At 49.2% G+C, this 18,618-nt stretch overlaps 6 protein-coding genes across 6 annotated transcripts; 5 read left to right on the top strand and 1 right to left on the bottom strand.

Moving 5' to 3' along the window:
• The first annotated feature begins 3,508 nt into the window (after positions 1–3,508).
• On the top strand, positions 3,509–4,256 carry BDV37DRAFT_38788 (uncharacterized protein). Its single transcript, XM_032090546.1, has one exon. It carries the CDS (start codon positions 3,672–3,674, stop codon positions 4,140–4,142), a length of 471 nt encoding a protein of 156 aa, XP_031944288.1. The 5' UTR covers positions 3,509–3,671; the 3' UTR covers positions 4,143–4,256.
• BDV37DRAFT_38772 (uncharacterized protein) lies at positions 3,894–6,194 on the top strand. Its single transcript, XM_032090545.1, has 5 exons — positions 3,894–4,310; positions 4,360–4,564; positions 4,627–5,043; positions 5,097–5,279; positions 5,333–6,194. Exons 1-5 carry the CDS (start codon positions 4,218–4,220, stop codon positions 6,043–6,045), a joined length of 1,611 nt encoding a protein of 536 aa, XP_031944287.1. The 5' UTR covers positions 3,894–4,217; the 3' UTR covers positions 6,046–6,194.
• A 1,281-nt stretch (positions 6,195–7,475) lies between these two features.
• On the top strand, positions 7,476–11,494 carry BDV37DRAFT_280241 (putative leucine permease transcriptional regulator (SAC3); the record flags this gene model as incomplete). The annotated part of the gene is made up of 6 exons (XM_032086515.1): positions 7,476–8,012; positions 8,073–8,252; positions 8,307–9,267; positions 9,411–10,379; positions 10,437–10,781; positions 10,851–11,494. The coding sequence occupies 6 exons, from the start codon at positions 7,476–7,478 to the stop codon at positions 11,492–11,494; spliced, it is 3,636 nt and encodes a 1,211-aa protein (XP_031944286.1).
• Positions 11,495–12,288: 794 nt separating this feature from the next.
• On the top strand, positions 12,289–14,126 carry BDV37DRAFT_38643 (putative protein N-terminal asparagine amidohydrolase). Its single transcript, XM_032090544.1, has 2 exons — positions 12,289–12,595; positions 12,664–14,126. Exons 1-2 carry the CDS (start codon positions 12,430–12,432, stop codon positions 13,620–13,622), a joined length of 1,125 nt encoding a protein of 374 aa, XP_031944285.1. The 5' UTR covers positions 12,289–12,429; the 3' UTR covers positions 13,623–14,126.
• Positions 14,127–15,939: 1,813 nt separating this feature from the next.
• BDV37DRAFT_38390 (putative HLH DNA binding protein (Penr2)) lies at positions 15,940–17,413 on the top strand. Its single transcript, XM_032090543.1, has 2 exons — positions 15,940–16,903; positions 16,956–17,413. Exons 1-2 carry the CDS (start codon positions 16,372–16,374, stop codon positions 17,306–17,308), a joined length of 885 nt encoding a protein of 294 aa, XP_031944284.1. The 5' UTR covers positions 15,940–16,371; the 3' UTR covers positions 17,309–17,413.
• Positions 17,414–18,164: 751 nt separating this feature from the next.
• Positions 18,165–18,575, bottom strand: BDV37DRAFT_241548 (uncharacterized protein; the record flags this gene model as incomplete). The annotated part of the gene is made up of 1 exon (XM_032081204.1): positions 18,165–18,575. A coding segment is annotated over one exon (411 nt), but the record flags the coding sequence as incomplete, so codon positions are not given.
• Positions 18,576–18,618: the final 43 nt, after the last annotated feature.

Raw genomic sequence — 18,618 nt, 5'->3', positions numbered from 1 at the left:
AACTGTTTGCTTATGAAACCTTGAGGATCCTAATTATGTCTTGCAGCTGTTTCTATGTACATTGTCTAACTGTTCGACTTTCTTTGTGCAGTCAGGTTTCACTTAGGGGTTTAACCCGCGTAGAAGCAAACGGGATGTAGTACTTTTTTGGAGTTACCAGGAAGAAACGAGGGGAGAAAAAAAAAACATTCAAAGAAAAGAAAAGAAGAAGTGAAAAAAGAAAGAAAGATTTAATCTCTCCAATCCGTTTTATTCCATTCGTTTCCATGTGGTTTGTTAAGTAAATCGCTAAAGCTTACCCTTCCCAGCCCATCAAACAGTAACAAAGAATATACATGATGCTAATTGCGAGTCAACCACTAGCAATCAAGTTAGGCCTTTCTGCTCCTGACAAATAATTCTCGATAGGGCATAGAATATACTCTCGGGAACGTCCCCAGATAACTCAATGCTGGTCGCCGATCTGGCTTCCGGCAAGATTGGTATAGATGGCGTGGCCTTTGCTGCCCCTGATCAGTCCCGACAGCCAGGTACAAAGCAGCCCACGCGTAACAAATGAAGACGCCTAGAGGCATCCAGACCTAACCTTTGCGGTACCATGGAACCGCGACGGATCTAAGAGATGTTTCCTCGAATCTAAATGTACTAGGACCAATCCCAGTGGCCCTTTATTTTCTCCCATTGCTTTCTTTGTTTTCTATGTCAATGAAGCCTTCGTCCGGTGGTGGTCGTAGCGCGAGCCATTCCGTTTACTAGCGACGGAAACAATCCCCCGGACATTCCCGACTAGGATAAACGAAAGGGGGTTGCCACACTGTCAAACTGTCTTTTTTTTCCCCCACCATAAAAACAACGAACCAATCTTTATGTGCATATGTCCTTTTTCCTTTTTTCTGTCCTCATTCTCTCTATGGTGCATAAATTGCTAGCAACGGCATTTGACCTAGTCGTTAACATTGGCAAATATTCGATAGAGCTGAAGGGAAGGAAGGGGACAACAAGACAAGAACAACAGCTGAGGTGCTTTTAGGACCCTGGCGAATGTTTGCTTACGATGATAGCTGCTGTACTGTACTTTAGCTACAACCAACCATTCCATGTCTCCGGTACGGGTTGGGTTGACAGACGACTCCTGACTCTTAGCTTCAAGGCCTAGAAATCCCACATCCCAGTACTCTGGGCCATGCACAAGCCTCTTCGTTCCTACGGTGGACGATCATTTCGGCTCTGGGAGCTACTGTCGCCGTTCATTGGCTCACCCGGAACTGCGACTAACTCTCGGGGCACATCGTATTTAGATCCGCCCATGATCGAAGGCCCATAGTCTAAGGTCGACGGTTCTCCCCTCCCGTGGCCCATCGCAATTTCGTCCTTTTGCCTTAGAGCCGTTCGCAATCATAGCCCAGTTAGTCGGTACTTCGGGGCTCCGGCTTGGGTCGGGGATCTACGCCGTTCGCAAGTTACGTATACGGGTCTCTATGGTTCGATTGCTCGTTAGAGATTTATACACCTGTATACTATCGCCCCAAAGATGTAACGGTCGCTCGTGAGCGGTGACACCGATGAAGACCTCCAGTTGTACAAGGAGCATGATCTCATCATTGCCACTTCGTGTCAGGTAGGTTATATGTACATGTATATGTATGTATGAACGGAGGGCTGGCTGGGTCAGGTGACGACGGCGATGACTCGGCGAGTCCGACTTGCCCATGCCGGCAGTCGCACTACGGTAACTATGTACATACGTACTCCGTGTGTATACGTCGCTTGGCGTTGTATCATCACCTGAAGGGTCCTGGAACCGAAGAGGATCAACCTGCATCTGCAGAATTGCATTCGCAAGAACACTACGTAACTCTGAGACCATGCATCAGCAAAAGGTACTTTTTTTTCTGGTCCACAGACACCTGAGTTCGGAGCTGGATGGCGCGTGTATTCGCTTCAGCAGATCAAAACAGACGCAAACTCTTCCCTCCGTCTGGCCCAAGCGCGGGCTGTGTGGGACGGACCTGACGAGAGGCGGGCCTGTGCGGGATCTAGACACCCAGGAGGGTGGCTGCTGGTTGTTCATGTTCCATGAACTTGCGGTACAACATGCCATACTTTATTAAAGGGTGTGTACATGCTCTAGTTTCAAATGAGAGGGGGGAGCATCAGGTCCAATGCTGGACGAACTGGGGGGTGAAGAATGTAACTCTATTACTACATCGTGTTCTTATGTCCAGAGGGGGCAGTAGATAGGTAGATAGGTAAAGAGCTGGCTAGATAGGGCCAAGCTATACGTTTAATTAGGCGGGGTTGAGGGCCAAAGAAAAAGGCACCCTAACAAGATAGTGAGATTGCGGACTTAGTACCAGATGACGGGTTCAAAAGTTGGCACACTTGTCGCGCTCGCAAAGAGACCGGATTGATGGAATATTCTCTTTCTTTCTAGGGACTTATCTCAAGATTGTTATTGATCCCTATCATCTCTCTATCTCAAATTCGGCAGCTATACCGGCAAGCATTATCTACCAACGATACTAGCGTCCAGGGGATCAGAAAAACCAAGTCTCAGATGGTCCCCGAACGACGGTCACTGGAGCTGGATGTGGCGGTTGCATTCTTTAGCCAAACTAAAAGACTAGTGAGGTTGACTAAAGTGCTCTGGAGGTTAGTGTGGTGCTTTTGTCACTTTGAAGTATACTTCGTTAATTAAATGAAGGAAAATAATTTAATGCACATTTATTTGGTAGGGTTTGTCGCCAAAAGTGCTTGTGGGGACCAATAATGGAGACGCCACTAGGCTGCTCACTGGCCGCTCCGAACAAAGCCTCTGGGGGCGGTTGCACAGCTGCCAGAAAGCTAAAGTGGTCGATCTACAAATAGTAAAACCAGGATGTCAGAAATTAAATTTTCATAATAAATAATGATAATAATAATAACGTTATTATTATTTTTTAATTTCATTTTTTTTTTTTTTTTTTTTTACAAAATAAATCAAACTAAAATAAATAAAATCATAAAATCATTTTTTTAATCGCCCTACTGCATGTCCACTTCCCAGAGATGCAGCCGCAAGTGGTCTACCGGTGCCTGGTAGTCCCTGTTCGTCGTGTTTCGGCTTCTGATGGGCTCCAGGATCATGGATGATCCTGGGTTGCCCACTTGACTACTAGGCCCATCATGCCAATTCCAGATTGGGACAGTTCGATACCACCACCGGGGAGGGGGTGGACGACGAAACTAAATGCCCGGGGGAGAGGGTGTGGGTTCTTCTGTCTAGATGTAATCGATCAATCATTCAAAATCTTGCATACTCATAACCCAGTCCTTTCCTTTCCTATTCTCCATCTTCTTTTATAAAGTCACCCATTCTTCCTTGCTATTTGTGACTTCTACTTTTCACTCTTACCCATCCTTCTCTGAACTTAACAAGGACTTGACTCCCCCCCAAGTCAAACAACTCTGTTACACCCAACCGTTTACCTCTTCTAGTACATACATACCTTCAAAGGAAAGAAGACCTTCTCGCATTCGCTTCAACCCTGCTGCACTTCATTTTACTCCGTCTTGTGTGCCCAAAGCCGGTTACCAACAGCTTAACATCCTCTCTCGACTTGCCTGTCAGCACCTTGATTGGCTTTTGACAACTTACGCTTATCGCTGTGTGCTGTGAGTAGTTGGAGCCTATGCATACTTTCCCACTTCTCTCTCTGTTTGACGGACATTGGGGGGATCCAGGATGCTGCCAGCACTGTCGGGGAATTACACCAGATAGCAGCGGGATTGCGGACCCCACGTTGTACCATATGCCTTGCTATTGCAATTCGTTGCTTGATGAACTGCGTCTTACCATGACCAAGCTGGTAGCTAACCAAGCCCGTTGGCACCACAGTTGCCACTACATCTGTAGTTTTCCAGCTCAAACGCGGCCACGTCCTGTTCGACCAAGTCACTTGAAAGAGAGGGGTTTGTTATTCCCTCAGCGTCGGCTTGAACTATCCTATCGCAGTGCATTTGTTTCTGGACCTCGAGCAGATACAAATTGCCGCTTTGCTCGCGCTCAGTCGACACTCCATCGAAACCTCGAGGCCCTTCTCTATGTTCCATATTGTCTACCAGTCTCTCTATCTCTGACCAAGCTTTCTTTTCTTGAATAAGAAAGCCACTCAGATCCTCTGATTACTACCTTTCCCCTAACTGGCAACTTTATCTAAACGTTTCTCAAAGACATCATGGTTGTCAGTGCATCCGTGTCCGGCACAGGAGCCGTCAAGAGGCCAGCGTCCTCTATGCATGATGATTATACTGGATGGGAAACCGCTCCAGTAAGCAGAACAAAGCCAAGTCAATATGAGACCATCACTGACCATACAGGCTATGGATGTAACTATGCGTACATCATTCAACCTCCCTTACACCCATTATGCAATGATCTACCTCGACAACCTCGGAAGACTTAAGGTGCAAGAGTCTTCGTCTATCCGGGAAACAAACGGTACAGTCTTTACCCCCGACGTACAGGATAAGTTCTTGGAGATACTGGGAGCCAAGATTGGGTATCGCAGACCCACCATTCGCAGTACGTATAACAACGCGCCCCTAAGCCTCATGCACGGGTCGACTGATCACTTTGAGTGCTAGAATACTCTGGTATGGGAGCTTCGCTATATGGCTACCCGCGTCCCGACGACTTCTCTCGCCATGTAAAGCGACGCAAGTCTTCCTTCCAGGAGCATGCTCTTGAGCCACATTTCCCTGAGCCTGTTGAGGAAGTACCTGCCTCCACAAGCATGGTAGGCATTGAGATCGGGGACACTGAGAAAATCCTCGAGTACTACGAGAATGCCTTGAAGCATTTCCAGCAGCTTAATTGCCGCCAGATTGCCAAAGCTTTTATTAAATTCATTGAACCTCGGAAGCAAGTGAAGCATCCTTACAATGGAGGCAAGCCCAGAGCTGGAGCTGCCTCGGGTGAGAAGGGAGACCCGGAGAAGACCAAGCCTGAGTGGTGGCCAGCGGGAGTGGTCCACAAGGAGCCCGACCACCTCAGGAAAGAGCGTGAGTAGATACGTACCCCCAATAAACAGGCTATCCATACTCACAACCATTAGAACGCATTCGACTCCTTATCCACATCGTGCGTAAGCTCGGGAAATTCGGAATCACCCCCGACAAGCTGCAAGAAGTTGCGCATGATTCTAAGAGACAACTGAGACCTACCTCGAAGATTGAGGTCTTGGACGAGGTTTTCAAAGTACGGAGGATGGAAGAGAGATATGAACTTGGTGAAGTTGGTATGTCTAACTTATAGACCTTCGGCCCTATCTCAAGCTAATGCTTTAACTAGATGCGAACTGTGTTGTTTATGTCCAGAACAGAGACGCCAGTGCGAAGGACAAAGACTCCGACACCATCAGTGAGCCAGAACAAAAGTTGGAGCCCGAAGACCTGGAGGAAGCTGATGACGAGTTCCTGACACCTCCATCATCGGCCGAGCAAGCTTCCTCGTTCACGTCCTCCGTGGACATGACTATGGGTGGACATGGCCGCCCCGTGCACATGGGGGGGGAAAGGGGCCAGTTGTTCCCATTGCCTGAATCATTGAGCTTCGGAGAGCAATCTGCGCATGAACGCTCATACTACGGCAACTCTGAGTACCCGGATGAATACTCCCATCCTATTCTTAAGACACCCGTAACGCCGGGACTTGTGACTCCAAACGAACAGCCCAATGCGTTTGATTACTTACAGGCTCCATTCTCAGCTTCGACAACAGGAGAGCCGATCATTTCTCACCAGCGTCCAACCGCCTTGCCTATGCAGCCATCCGTTAGTCAATTCGATGCCTGGACACCATCATACCGACAGAGCATGTTCAATCCCATGGACTATGGCTCTGCGCCCGCTCAGAACATTCCTCAACATATGCCTTACCACATGCCGCTCACTACCACTTCGCACGCAACAGAGCTGGCTCATACTCCTCATGGTCTGCCGAAAGGCACCCCTTTCCGCGCGGGATCCTTGAGTCACCCTCACATGATACCTCACCATGCATAAACACCTCCGGCACATCTTCTATCCAGGTATTAAAGCTGCGACCTTAGTCTGAGCTCGAATGACACGCACGATTTGTATGAACTTTCAATAGACTTCTGCTGCTTCGCGATTTCACCACCCACTCCCATTCAGACAAATTTGTCACCACTTGGTGACTTTCGCTTCTTTGATTCATATTTCAGGCTCCATACATACGTTACGCCTCTTTATACGTTTTTCCTTCTAGTTGATTGCAATCTTTGCAACTACACGTTATGCATTGAACAGAAATTCTTTGACGGCGCCTTGGGACGGATGTATGCCGCAGATATTTTTCCCTTTTCCCTGTTTTTATTTTTGTGTGGATTTTTTTCTTATGAAGTATTCGAGCGAAGGCGTCCATATACAGGCTACGTGCTTCCTGGCTTCTGAAACCAGAAGCGACGGCCTGAAACGAGGGTTTATTGGTTATAGAAGCGGTGGGCGTAATTGTGGCCACAGTGGCTTTCTGGGTTTTGTGGAGCGATATTGGTTTCAAAAGCGTGATGCACGTATTTTAAGTTGTTTCTTGAATCCATATATTTTTTTTTTTGAAATATCCAAAATCCTGAACTAGTAGTGGATAAGAAAGCGAACAGAGTAGGAGGGACGGATAATCAATAAGCCGATGTCAATTGCGACAGCCCACTGGAGCTAGGCGCGCGTTAGGAGCGCTTGATAAAATTGGTCTGTGCGTTTACCGGGCATTGACGCAGGTGCAGCTGACAGAGCTTCGCTGAAGACTGGATAGAAACCAACCATAATCCCCCTTCTGCACTCCTCATTCGAGACGATCAAACTGAACGGGCCGAGCCAACTTAAAACCAATCACCCTAGTTTCGCACTCCGAAATTGCGCGTATTCCTACCGAACTTCCGTTGTTTTTGGACGACCGGTTTGCCCGCGCGGAGGTTTCTCCCCACGATCACAGGCCCCATCCAATCTGGCTTGCAACGTCGCAGCTCCTGTGTTGCTGCAGAGGCTTCTGTGTATGACCTTGTTTCTGTCTTGAGGAAGACTTTTCATTGTCAATATTCGCATCGAAAGGTACTGCGCCATCATCGTTTCCTGCTTTCGCTTTAGCCACAGGTCCCGTACATCATTGTTCCTTCACCATTTCTTTTTCCCTTTATTCACCCTCTCTTTCTTCTCGATCGTGTTACCATGAAAACTGTGTTACTTCCGGCGCCATCCTTGGCTAACTCTTTCGTCACGCTCCTGCCAATGGTTTTCGGAGGATAGCACTTTTAGAATATCTCACTCATCGCCTTCCGCCTTCACATCCGACGGCCCGCAACTCCTGTCAATGATTGGAATCTAATCGGACTAAACTTGATAACCTCGCGAGAGGGGAAGCCCCGGACCACTTCACGCGTATCCTTGTCCACTGTTCCCGCCTTGCTTGCGACAAAATGGCCGGTCCGCCAAACCCATTTGCTGGCCTTAGCCAGAAAGACGGCACAACGGGAACAGCAGGTCGTGGACGTGGTGGTACACTTGGGCGTTCGGCGCCTTATCAAGCCAAAAATGGAAATGTGCCCCACAATCCCAGAGCCCGTGGACGCGGACGCGGAGCAATGACGGCTCCCAGGGCTACTCGTGGCCACGGCCGAGGAGGTGGTACTATGGGAAATACCTGGCGCAAACCCGACTCGAACGGTGGTCCATCCGCAAATGTGGCTTCGCCTTTCGCTCAATTGAAACAGACCGGGAACCAGCCCTCTCCATCGCCCTTCGCTGGGAAGCCTGCTCCGCAAAAACCTTCTTTCCCCGGGTTCGGGAAAGCGCCGTCATTTGGGGCCCCTTCCACTTTCGATGGGACCCAGGTCGATTCAAGTCGTGATCCCCGAAAGCGGCCTTCCTCAATACGGCCAAACGGGGCGACCATGTCCAATGTACCTGTCGAAGATGTGTCTGTTTCAAACAACTACAACGATCGTTACGAACAGGTCGGTCTTCATTCGCTATCCGGACAGAGAAGTGGATTAACATGCTAATGGGATACACAGCTCAAACTCGATAGGGCTAAACAGAGAGAGAAAGCCATCAGGGAAGGACAGATGGCGGATCCAAACCAACCAACTTCTTTGAACCAAGCTATTACACCTGTGGGAACATGTACTAGCATGTGTCCGGAGTTTGAACGCGTTGAGCGCATCGTTCAGAAGATGGTCGATAAGAGTGAGAAGGTATTCGTGTCAATCCGTATCGCTGTTCGACCTGCACTTACATTCCGGACCTAGTTGCTTCACCCTTCAACGAATTCCTTGCAGAATCTCGAAACAAAAATGCTCAAACGTTTCCGAAGATCGGCTGCTGGCTATGACGAGCAACTTCCATCCGATATCCGAACACCAAAGGCCCTTCTCCAGACCATGAACTACTTAATCCGTCATGTAATTGGCGGACCCGAGCCCCTGGGGCTGATTCATAAGTTCGTTTGGGATCGAACTCGATCTATTCGCAATGACTTCTCAGTCCAACAACTTACCCAGGAAGACCATGTGAAAATGGCAGTCACCTGTCTTGAGAGAATTGCCCGTTTTCACATTGTATCACTCCACTTGCTTTCTAGCCCTGCCAACGAAGAACCGTTCGATCATCACCAGGAACGTGAACAGCTTAACAATACGATGCTGTCGCTAATGTACTACTATGACGACAATCGCAGTCGTATCTCGTTTCCAAACGAAGATGAATTCCGCGCGTATTATATTATCTTTTCTATTCTCGACCAGCGGCCTGACTTGGAAGCGCGTGTGCAAAAGTGGCCAGCTGAACTACGCAATTCTCCGCGGGTGCAATTAGCACTGGAACTACTGGCTGCTGCTGGTAATGGGTGGGAGTATCAGGGGACTCTCGACTCTAAAAGGCAAAATGCAATTGCACAGGGCTTTTACGGGCGCTTTTTCAGTCTGGTGGACTCTCCCGCTGTTTCATATTTGATGGCCTGTGTTGCGGAGATCTATTTCAACAACGTGCGATTGACTGCTATCCGCTCGATTTGGAAGGGGTATTGCCGATATCCGTCTTCTCAACAACATAAAAACGAAGAATGGACTGTGGATGAGTTAACGAGGGTGCTATACTTTGACGACACTGAGCAGACTATCAAATTTTGCGAAGAACAGGACTTGGAATTTGCTGAAAACGCAAATGGCGACTTATATATGAATTGGGGAAGCCGTAACATTGACTCAGTCGGTATGTGTAACCCTCGACGATGAAACCGCTTCATCTCTTTTGCCAGTTGAAGTGGCCTTCGCTTGACCGGATATTGGGGGAATGTTTCTAGATATTCGTCCAATTTTTTACTGCATTTCCTCGACTGACCCATTGAATAACAGAGTTCCGAAGAACATCAGACCATACATTCTCAGAGACGTATGTCGAGTCAAAGCGTGCAGGCCGCACGTTGGTCGCAATAATTCTTGGCTTGAATATCAAGCAAGCAGCGCAGTTAGGGATGGTTGACAGCTCAGTTCTACAAGAGCTCCCTCTGGCTTTGTCTGCGACAACAACGGGGGTTTCTGCAGACGACGATGCACTGTTTGTCAGCGACGAAGATAACGAGACACCACAACCAAGTGGGGACTTTGCGCAGGATGGATCAGTGCAGGATATGCCGACATCCGCAGATAGTCTTGGCGGGTTTTTTGGGGAATCTACACAAACATCAACAAGTGCCGAGCCGACACAAACAGCAGGCGTATTCTCCCAGACGCCTAGTATGTTCCAGCCGTCCGAGAGTGCTAAACCACTCTCCTCATTATTCGCACCTGGTCCCTCAGCTAGCGCTCCCACAGAATCGGCGCCGCCTAACCCATTTGCAGGCCTGTCTTCTCTCCCATCCTCGAAGACACCTGAGACAAACAGCAACAGTTCTCCATTCTCATTTGGGCCGAACACCTCGCAGTCCACATCCATTTTTAGCGCACCACCGGGTCCGGCGTCGCAGCAAGACAAACCCGATGCGCCTAACGCTATCTCCACGGCACCTGCCTTCAAATTTCCTAGTCTATTTCAACCCAGTACGACGCCGACCAACTCACCTTTTAGTTTTCCGACACCCTCATCTGATGCCAAGCCTCATCAAGCTGCTGAGTTGACTGCTAGCCAACCTTCCAGTATATTCGATACCGCCAATGCACCAACCCCTTCGGGCGCGCCCAGCACTGTATTTAATGCTGCTGCTCAGAGCACTGTCCCTAGCGATACAGGGAGCCCGCTCCAGACAGGTTCTCCGAAGCTCCCGCAGGGACCCTTTGCGCAGTCTCCAACAACCTTTATATCCCCATTTTCGTCAGAGAATAACGGTATGATTCGTGCCCAATACAAAAGCTCATTCATAGGAGGCTCTAATAACTCCCCAGGGATTCCCAAACCCTCATTATCCGAGTCAACCTCTGGGCAGTCGAGTTCCATTATTGAGAAGCCCACAGATAGCAATGCAGGGCAAGAGCAACCTGCAAAATATGAGGCACCTACGTTCACAAAGAGGACAACCGAAGAACCTGCGTCAAACGACGGACAATCTTCGTTACACAGTAATGACGCTGCCCAGCAGCAACAGGAGATGAATTCATCATCGCTAGAAGAAACCAGACCAGCAGAACCCACGGGCCCGGCAACATCTGTCAAGCCGGAAAATCTAAATTCCACATCTCCTTTGCCTACAGAGCTTACAGAGCCTACTGTGGACGAGGCCACTTCTGTCGGTAAGTTAGTTTGTGGCATTAAAGCAAGACTACCCCTTTGTGCAGTGTATCGCTAATATGGTTTTCCAGCTCCCGATGTGAACGATCGACGTTTAGCATGGATAGAAACCTTAAGAGAAGCAGCTGATAAGCGACGGAGGACTTCTTCGATAAGTCGCAAGCGAGTCCATGAAGACCCCGAAGAAGAATTGCCGGTAGAAGCCGGCTCTAAGGCCGCGAAAGTGCCGAAAGCCGAGACCCCTGTTTTACATAAAAAGTCCATGGCGCTTTCCTCTATCAAACCTCTACCGAAGCTTCCTATCCTAGAACAAATCGAGTCCATGACGCGGAAGCCGGCAGCCGAATCCAAACCAGAGCCTCCAAAGCCTAATCAAGTTGACGAGGATGAACTCCTCCTCTCTGCTGCCCGCATAGCCGCTGAATCTCTCAGGAGCGGCCCAAGACTTATAAACAGCTGGTCTACTAGGTCATCTGAACCTCGGCGCTCGTCTTTCAGCCCTCGAAGCAGTTTCTCTTCGTCGTATTCTTTCTCCCGGAGTCAGTCGCCCCAATCACTTGTGAACGGGTATGACCTTGCACTTGCCCCTGACACCGATCTCGGACTGGGCCGCACATTATCTCGCACCGAACAAAGACTTCGCCTGACGGGTGGCAAAGGGTTGGCCTATAAGCCACTGGACTTTACCCCTAAAAAGAAACGAAAATCTAAATAAAAGACGGTTCGGTAATCAACAGCAACAGGATTGCGCATCTATGGGGATCTTCAATCTCATACAGTTATATGCGTTCATGGCTGAGGTTGGTTCTTTCGGTAGAGCCATTTAAGTACATATTATATTGGTTTTGTTGGAGTTCAATATCTGCATTGGGAGACGGCGTTCAGCGAATTCTATGTTTACATATGGTGTTGAGAGTTACTGCATAGTACCTGGGTCTCAAGCATGGCGCGGGAAAGATCATATACCTCGATTTGTTCTGGATCTTAGCGAGTGGGATTCCTTTGCCCCTACATTCAGTCTAGGCAGTTCTTTTTTATTTTTCTTTTTTGTATTTCATCGAATGCATTGAATGCATCTTGTCCAAGGGATTGTTGTACTATGATGAAATTGTATGATTTCGGATCCACTACTCGTTTACAGATAGAGAGTACTTAGCCAGCCGCCTTTAGAACACAGGACACCTACTCTCCATTGAAAGCGATCCGGTATGACATTGAACAAGCAGAGTTTGAGGTAGTTTTATATGTAAGTCCACCTAGTAGTAATAGGTGCAGGACAATACTACGAACCAAAGCCCAGACCCACCGCCCAACCCCACACACCACGGGGAGTTTTGTCACAGCGAAACCAATCAGAACAAACAACATCACCCATCGAACTCTCAATCAACCGGCGCTACTCATCGTTTTGATACTATTTACAAAAAGGAAAAAGGACTGCCAAAATATATCGCCACCATTACTATTCCAACGCAAGTAAATACTCTTTGTACCGGGTTCGGCCTACAGTGTCGACCGTCCGTATTCGCCATCCGCTCTCCTGCAGTGCATAGGTGCGCTGCATTTAGTACCCAGAGGAGATACCCGCCAAAGCATCCACATTTCACACCATTCCCTGTTCTGCGTACACACAACCAGCAGCGCAGGGAAATGCGAATCGCCACCTTACAGTTCGCCCCGAAACTGGGGGACGTGGAAGGCAACATCAGCCGCGCCAATGAATTGCTGCAGAATGGCAAAGTGCTAGGAGGCGTTGGCATCGGAGTCGACGTCTTGAAACCGGAGATTCTGGTATTGCCTGAGTTGGCTTTGACTGGTATGTTCTGTTGTGGTAAATCTTGATCTTTTCTTTATGGACGCCCTATGCTGATGCTCTGTGCGAAGGTTATAACTTCCCGTCGCTGCAGGCTATCAGGCCATATCTGGAGCCTGCGGGGAAGGGCCCATCAGCCGCGTGGGCACGAGAGACTGCTAGGCGGTATCGATGTAAAGTGTGCGTTGGGTATCCTGAGGTCGAGGAAGCAGGGGTAAGCCAAGGAGACGGTTCGACTAGTCAGCAGGAGACGTACTACAACTCTCTTCTTGTGGTTGACGAGAACGGGGAGGTGTTGCACAACTACCGCAAGGCGTTTCTGTACTATACAGACGAGACATGGGCCGCCGAAGGGGATGTGAAGCGGGGCTTTCGCGAGCTTACCTTTGGGAAATCACCAGAGCAGAATTCTCCCGGCACCAACGTTGCCACTTCATTCGGGATATGCATGGATATCAACCCGTATAAGTTCGAGACGCCGTTCACCACATGGGAGTTCGCGAACCGAGTGCTGGATTCGAAGTCTCAACTCGTCGTCCTTTCGATGGCTTGGCTCACATCCTTGGGCCGGGAAGAGCTCGACGCTCTCGCTGGCGAGCCGGAGATGGATACCTTCAACTACTGGATCCAGCGGTTTTGGCCCCTCATCAAAAAACGATTGCGTCATGAGGTGAACTTTGATGGGGATGATGCGGAGTCTGGCAAGAAGACTGTTATTGTTTTTGCGAATCGCGCCGGAGACGAACCAGGTCCTGAGGGAACCAACCCGGTTCTGTACGCTGGCACGAGTGCTATTATTGCTGTTACGCAACGGCCGCGCCGCCCCTCGGCCGATGGAGAAACCAGTGCTGTGGACAAAGGTTCTGGGAATGGGTCTGGTGAGGATGAGAGTGGGGACAAGGATACATCGCCGTTTGATGTGAAAATATTCTGCTGGGATATGATGGCCGCGACAGCCGAAGGGATCTGCTTTGCGGATACTACGATGGACCCAAAAATGGTCTTCGGCTTAGTTAAAGCTAGTAGGTAATGTGATTGAGCTGTGGCGACGTATCCATGGCTCGGGCAATAATAGTATCCTTTCATAAGTGCCGGTCGATGGCAAGTATAGCATGCTTGGGGCTCTCATACTTGTAATGGTCTATTCACCTACCTCCTACGAGAGCTGGGTGGTCGGGATCCTCAATATGCTACAACATGCGAACTACTCTCTTCCATCTATTCAACTATCGTCGCACGTCTTATGCCTCTTTTGCAACGGTAATCGTACAGTGAGTTCACGAGTGGCCAGCATTCCGACAAACGTCTTGCCACACTTCCACGTCCCAGAGTCATGTGAGTCACTTGACAGTCATACTGAATGCTGGTCCATGTGACATTTCTTTCTTTTCTGCAAAGACAGGGGGGATTCTAGATTTAAAAGTCCGGAGAATAACCATTTAATAGGTTCTCAGGCAGTAGCCCCGATAAACTATCGTCTCAGTACCTCCCTCTTTCTTCACGCGCCCGTCCTTTTCTTTAGCATTCCACTCATCTTATGACCAGATTGATCGGCACCTTTCCAGATGGTGTCGAGAAGTCAATCTTGATGGGTGAGAACAGGTTTTTCTTACTACAACCCTAGCAAACATCCCCACTAACCATAGGCCGCAGATTGGACACTGCCGCTGAGTGAAGAACGCAACTTGGGGGGTGGAAGCTGAGCCTCTAATATGCGCGCAGTGGGCACATGTGACACTAGGGTCAGATGAAGTCATGTTCTTTGGGGGGCAGTAAGCTAAATATGATGGAGGGATAAAGAAAACCCGCTGAGCTCCAATGGGAGAGTATCTCAAGTCCGGAAGGTTCAGCGAAAGACTTCTACTGCGTCTGTCAACTGAGACCACGATTCTTTGGGAAGGTGTCCTCAATTTTGAGCTATTGAACTATCGAGATGGTTTTTTCTGCCAATGAGGGGGCTCAGAAACCCCGGCAGACTTGAACTTGGAAACGTTGAATGATTCCTGGAAGATTAGATCGAGGGGGGATGGGGCGGTTAGGTTAGTGATGCTATTATACCTCGAATACCAGGCAGACCAGGGCGATCGGCATCTCACAGAGGAAAAATCGAGGGACATGGCATGATCCCCGTCATTCGTCGACTAAACAACTGATACTATGCGTTTTGGACCATGCAACCTAAGCAGGGACCAAAGGAGGGACGGGCCGGTCGGGATGAGCAGGCACTCCCAAATGGAGGGGATTTCGTCCTCCAATGACACCATCCTGCATGAGAGGGCAGTGGCCATTATTCGAGGAACACTGCAGACCTGGGGAAACATTGCAGAGTTACTAAGAGTTCATGATCTTCGTCCGCTCCTCGTTCAGGAGGGCTGCAAGGGCCCACGTGATTTCCGGGTGAACCCCTCCTCCGGCAACCGGCCAAGGCGAAAACACGCAGCCAATCAGCGATGCCAACGGGGGCCTTGGGTGAGGAGGGGGCACGGGATTACAGCACATGACATCTGGATGAGGAAGAAGGAGGGAAGGAAGAAAACCGGTTGGATTAACTTGGGAGGGACAGAGATTGGTTGATAATGAGCGGGCTGGCTCGGTGCAAAGAACTTCCCCAAGTTGTTCCTGCGATGGAATGATCGGTGGATCGATAAAGGAAAGAGATAAAGAGAGAGGCTCCGTTATCCCGTGACTCGAGTGCACACCAGGTCACAACCGGTCACCGCATTCCTCCTCTTTTTGGCCAAAGGCTTGACCTCGTCTTTCGCCCTCGCCACGTGAGCAATCCCTCTCTACTCGACTCTCTCTCTACACCTCCATGTATCCCTACTTTCCATTGTAAAAGCCGCCACTTCTTTTTGTTCGTTTTCAAATCCGACTTGTCCACTGTGTTGACGCCGGACGTTTCTGCCTCGACCATTTCTTCCCGGTACAAATTTCGTTTTCTTGCTCTCACGATCGAATCGCGATCATCCTATCTTGTTGTTGCCCGTGGCAGGTGACTTGCTGTCAGGTGATAGATAGCCCATCCCAAGGTACTGCTGCTCCCTTTCTTCTCGTTTACCTCCTTGTTCTCCGTTCTGTCAACCGCAACAACCCTCGGTTGCTGCGGCACGGTGCTCCTGCTCTTGTCCCGTCCATCGCCCTGGTGTTCATGCTCTCCGCCATGAACCGGTCGCGAGGAGACCGTTGCCTATGATGTCGCGCGGTTTCGTCGGTCGCAAAACTGCCAGGGCGCGTCTGGACTGTAGTCCCTTGCTGATCGATACTGCCTGATGTATCTCTATCCTATGCTTTTATGTATGCAGCCGCGATCCATATACTTAGTGGTATATGTGAAGAGTTGTGCTTTGCCGCTGGCATAATCTCACTGACCAGATGTTATTGATGCGGATGCGGAGATGCGCGCGTCAACCCCCCGAACGCGTCTCCCACTCTACCTCAACATCAATACTGATCAGCAATATTCACGCTTTTCTATTGATTGAATGATTTTCTATCTAAATTGACATTTCCCATCATATTTTAACACAGCTCATTCTGCTTTCTATGAGAATTGCATCTGCACTACTGACCATTGAGCTGCGATCACTGACAAGAACACATGGTTCATAGATCACTCACTCAACAATAGATTGGTGTCAGTAGCTGTGCAGGAGCGTGGTTTCCCAATCTTATCTCAGGTCTACCTTATCTAGCAGGTAAGCAGGGCGCACCGACGCTCCTTTTCACTGGTCTGCTGACTCGCTTGTTTGTAGGGTAGTTCACTTGTAATACTCGGCGTCATGTCCGATCCCTCATTGGGTGCCACTGATGGCTTGAACAATAAGCGAAAGCGCGAAAGCACTGACAGCACCGGGCCTGATGCTCAGCGATTGAACCGCTCCTCCAACGGAAGTAACGGCAGCATTCCAGCCCCAGACACCCAACCTACTTTCGGCCATGCTTCTCTCGGGTCTTACGATACCCATGGCCTCCCTGGTGCAGCATCCGAGCTTAATATTGACCAGCAAATTCTCCAACATGTCGGTCCGCAGAACGGTATCTCTGATGAGAATGCTCTGACAGCTAAAGCTGCTTTAGCCGCGCACCAACCGCAGAACAAATACCCACCTCCCCCAGACGCGACATTCGACAGTAGCCTTCCACATGGCCTGACGTTCGGAGATGAAATGGGCCAAGCGATAGGTGGCGCTCATGGTCACAATTCTACTGCCGCTGCTGTCTATGCTGCGCGTGAAGCACAAAGCATGAACCAAAAGCCCTCCGTTGGGTCGCCGGAATGGCATCAGATCCGCAAGAACAATCACAAAGAAGGTCGGTCGCGTTCCCTGCTTTCTTTCGATTCTGTTACTGACTGGTTCCCAAGTGGAACGCCGACGCCGTGAGGCGATCAATGAAGGTATCAATCAGATTGCTCGTCTTGTTCCAAACTGCGACAAGAACAAGGGTGCTATTCTGCAACGCGCGATCGAGTACATCTGTCAGCTTCATGACGAAAAGAAGGCAATGAGCGAACGATGGGAGCAGAACAACATGACTACGAGTCATGCCATCAACGAGATCAGCGCACAAAACTCCAAATTAAAAGTCGAGGTCAATCGCCGTGGAGACATTGCGCTCAAGTGGTTGCAACGCTGTCGCGATGCGGGCCTCGAATTCGACGATTATGAGGAGGCCAAGGAGCTGGAACCTCTGGAGGTTGATCAGGGCCAGGTTTGACATCCGGTTCACTTCTCTTTGTTACGTACACATTAGTCGCGAGACTCCTTTCTGCGATGATCTTCGTTCCGTTCTAAACGTGCCATGACTTATTTACTTCTCTTTTTGAAGGCTGGGAACCCTGACATAACCACCCTCTCTCGACATCTCCTTTCCTCTTCACATTTCGATTGTCCTCCCTCCCTTGAATAAACTTTTCCAGATTTGCTATGATGTCATCTAGCAACGACATCGTGTTTTTATTGAAATTTGCAGGTACAGTCTGAGTTTATCTTCCACGGGAGTGAGTACGTGACTAGTCTTTCCACGCTAATTGTTTAAGCCTGGGTTCGGTTTTCTGCTATGTTCTCTTCTCTATTTGCGTTACCCTTGTGGAATTTTTTTTTTCTTTATTCTTTTATTCTTCGTGTACGCTATCTTTTTAAGGATGGGTCGGCGAAACTACGGCTGGGAGTGTGATTAATACGGATGCTGAATCCCGCGATATCGGAATGCAATTCTTCACTTTCAATCTCGTCCTGTAGATGAGAACATCCTTGTGGTTGTTTACATGCTTTGAATGGCGTAGGTTTGTATCACGCCATAGTGGTACCCCAAAATCGAACTTGGTAAATGTTCAAGTCAATATGTACCGAGAATAGAATGTTGACATACAGGAATGAGCACTAGGGTTACGAACTGACCACCCCAATGCCGTCCCATCAAAGGATAACCAATGCATCGTAGAGAAGAGAACAGCAACGAACTTCACCAACCAAACCACCACCACCAACAACAACAACAGCCAAGCAACGACTCAACCACTCAGACCAAAGCAGCGCACTATACACTACTTCCAACAGAACAACACCATCCCCTAAACATTTCCAGACGCAGTAACCTCCGTGCCCGAAGAAACACCCACATTCTTAACCGTGACAACCTTGCCACTCTTCCCCGTAACCCTCACATCAACCGTCTCCGTCCCGAATCCCGAACTATTCTCGAAGTAGTTATAGTTCGAGCGGGTCGTGCTCTGCCAGGTGCTTCCACCGTCCGTACTAACCTCCAGCGAGGTAACAGCCTCATTGGCATTGACGACCTGCATCGAGAACCAGTACGCGGAGGTACCCTCCTTGTTCTTGAGTTTCAGGGGCGAGTCGATGTCGCAGGAGACGTACGACCAGTTGATGTCGATGACGCCCTTGGAGATGTCGGCTAGCTCGGCGAAGGCGGACTGGAACAGGTCGAGGTGGTTGGAGTCGCATTCGGGGCATTTGTCGACGATCTTTTTTTGGTTAGTTTGGTTTTCCTTTTTTTTTTTTTTTTTT

Source organism: Aspergillus pseudonomiae (genome assembly GCF_009193645.1).
Source record: "Aspergillus pseudonomiae strain CBS 119388 unplaced genomic scaffold BDV37scaffold_13, whole genome shotgun sequence".
NCBI classification, from domain to species: domain Eukaryota; kingdom Fungi; phylum Ascomycota; class Eurotiomycetes; order Eurotiales; family Aspergillaceae; genus Aspergillus; species Aspergillus pseudonomiae.
Note: the sequence above shows the minus strand (reverse complement) of the source record. Positions and strands in the feature narration are given on the sequence as shown.

Coding starts and splice junctions, on each gene's coding strand:
- BDV37DRAFT_38772 (XM_032090545.1), top strand. CDS start 4,218: ATGGTTGTCAGTGCATCCGTGTCCGGCACAGGAGCCGTCAAGAGGCCA. Junction 4,565..4,626: donor TCGCAGACCCACCATTCGCA/GTACGTATAACA, acceptor TTTGAGTGCTAG/AATACTCTGGTATGGGAGCT. Junction 5,280..5,332: donor ATATGAACTTGGTGAAGTTG/GTATGTCTAACT, acceptor TGCTTTAACTAG/ATGCGAACTGTGTTGTTTAT.
- BDV37DRAFT_38643 (XM_032090544.1), top strand. CDS start 12,430: ATGCGAATCGCCACCTTACAGTTCGCCCCGAAACTGGGGGACGTGGAA. Junction 12,596..12,663: donor GCCTGAGTTGGCTTTGACTG/GTATGTTCTGTT, acceptor CTCTGTGCGAAG/GTTATAACTTCCCGTCGCTG.
- BDV37DRAFT_38788 (XM_032090546.1), top strand. CDS start 3,672: ATGCATACTTTCCCACTTCTCTCTCTGTTTGACGGACATTGGGGGGAT.
- BDV37DRAFT_38390 (XM_032090543.1), top strand. CDS start 16,372: ATGTCCGATCCCTCATTGGGTGCCACTGATGGCTTGAACAATAAGCGA. Junction 16,904..16,955: donor CAAGAACAATCACAAAGAAG/GTCGGTCGCGTT, acceptor CTGGTTCCCAAG/TGGAACGCCGACGCCGTGAG.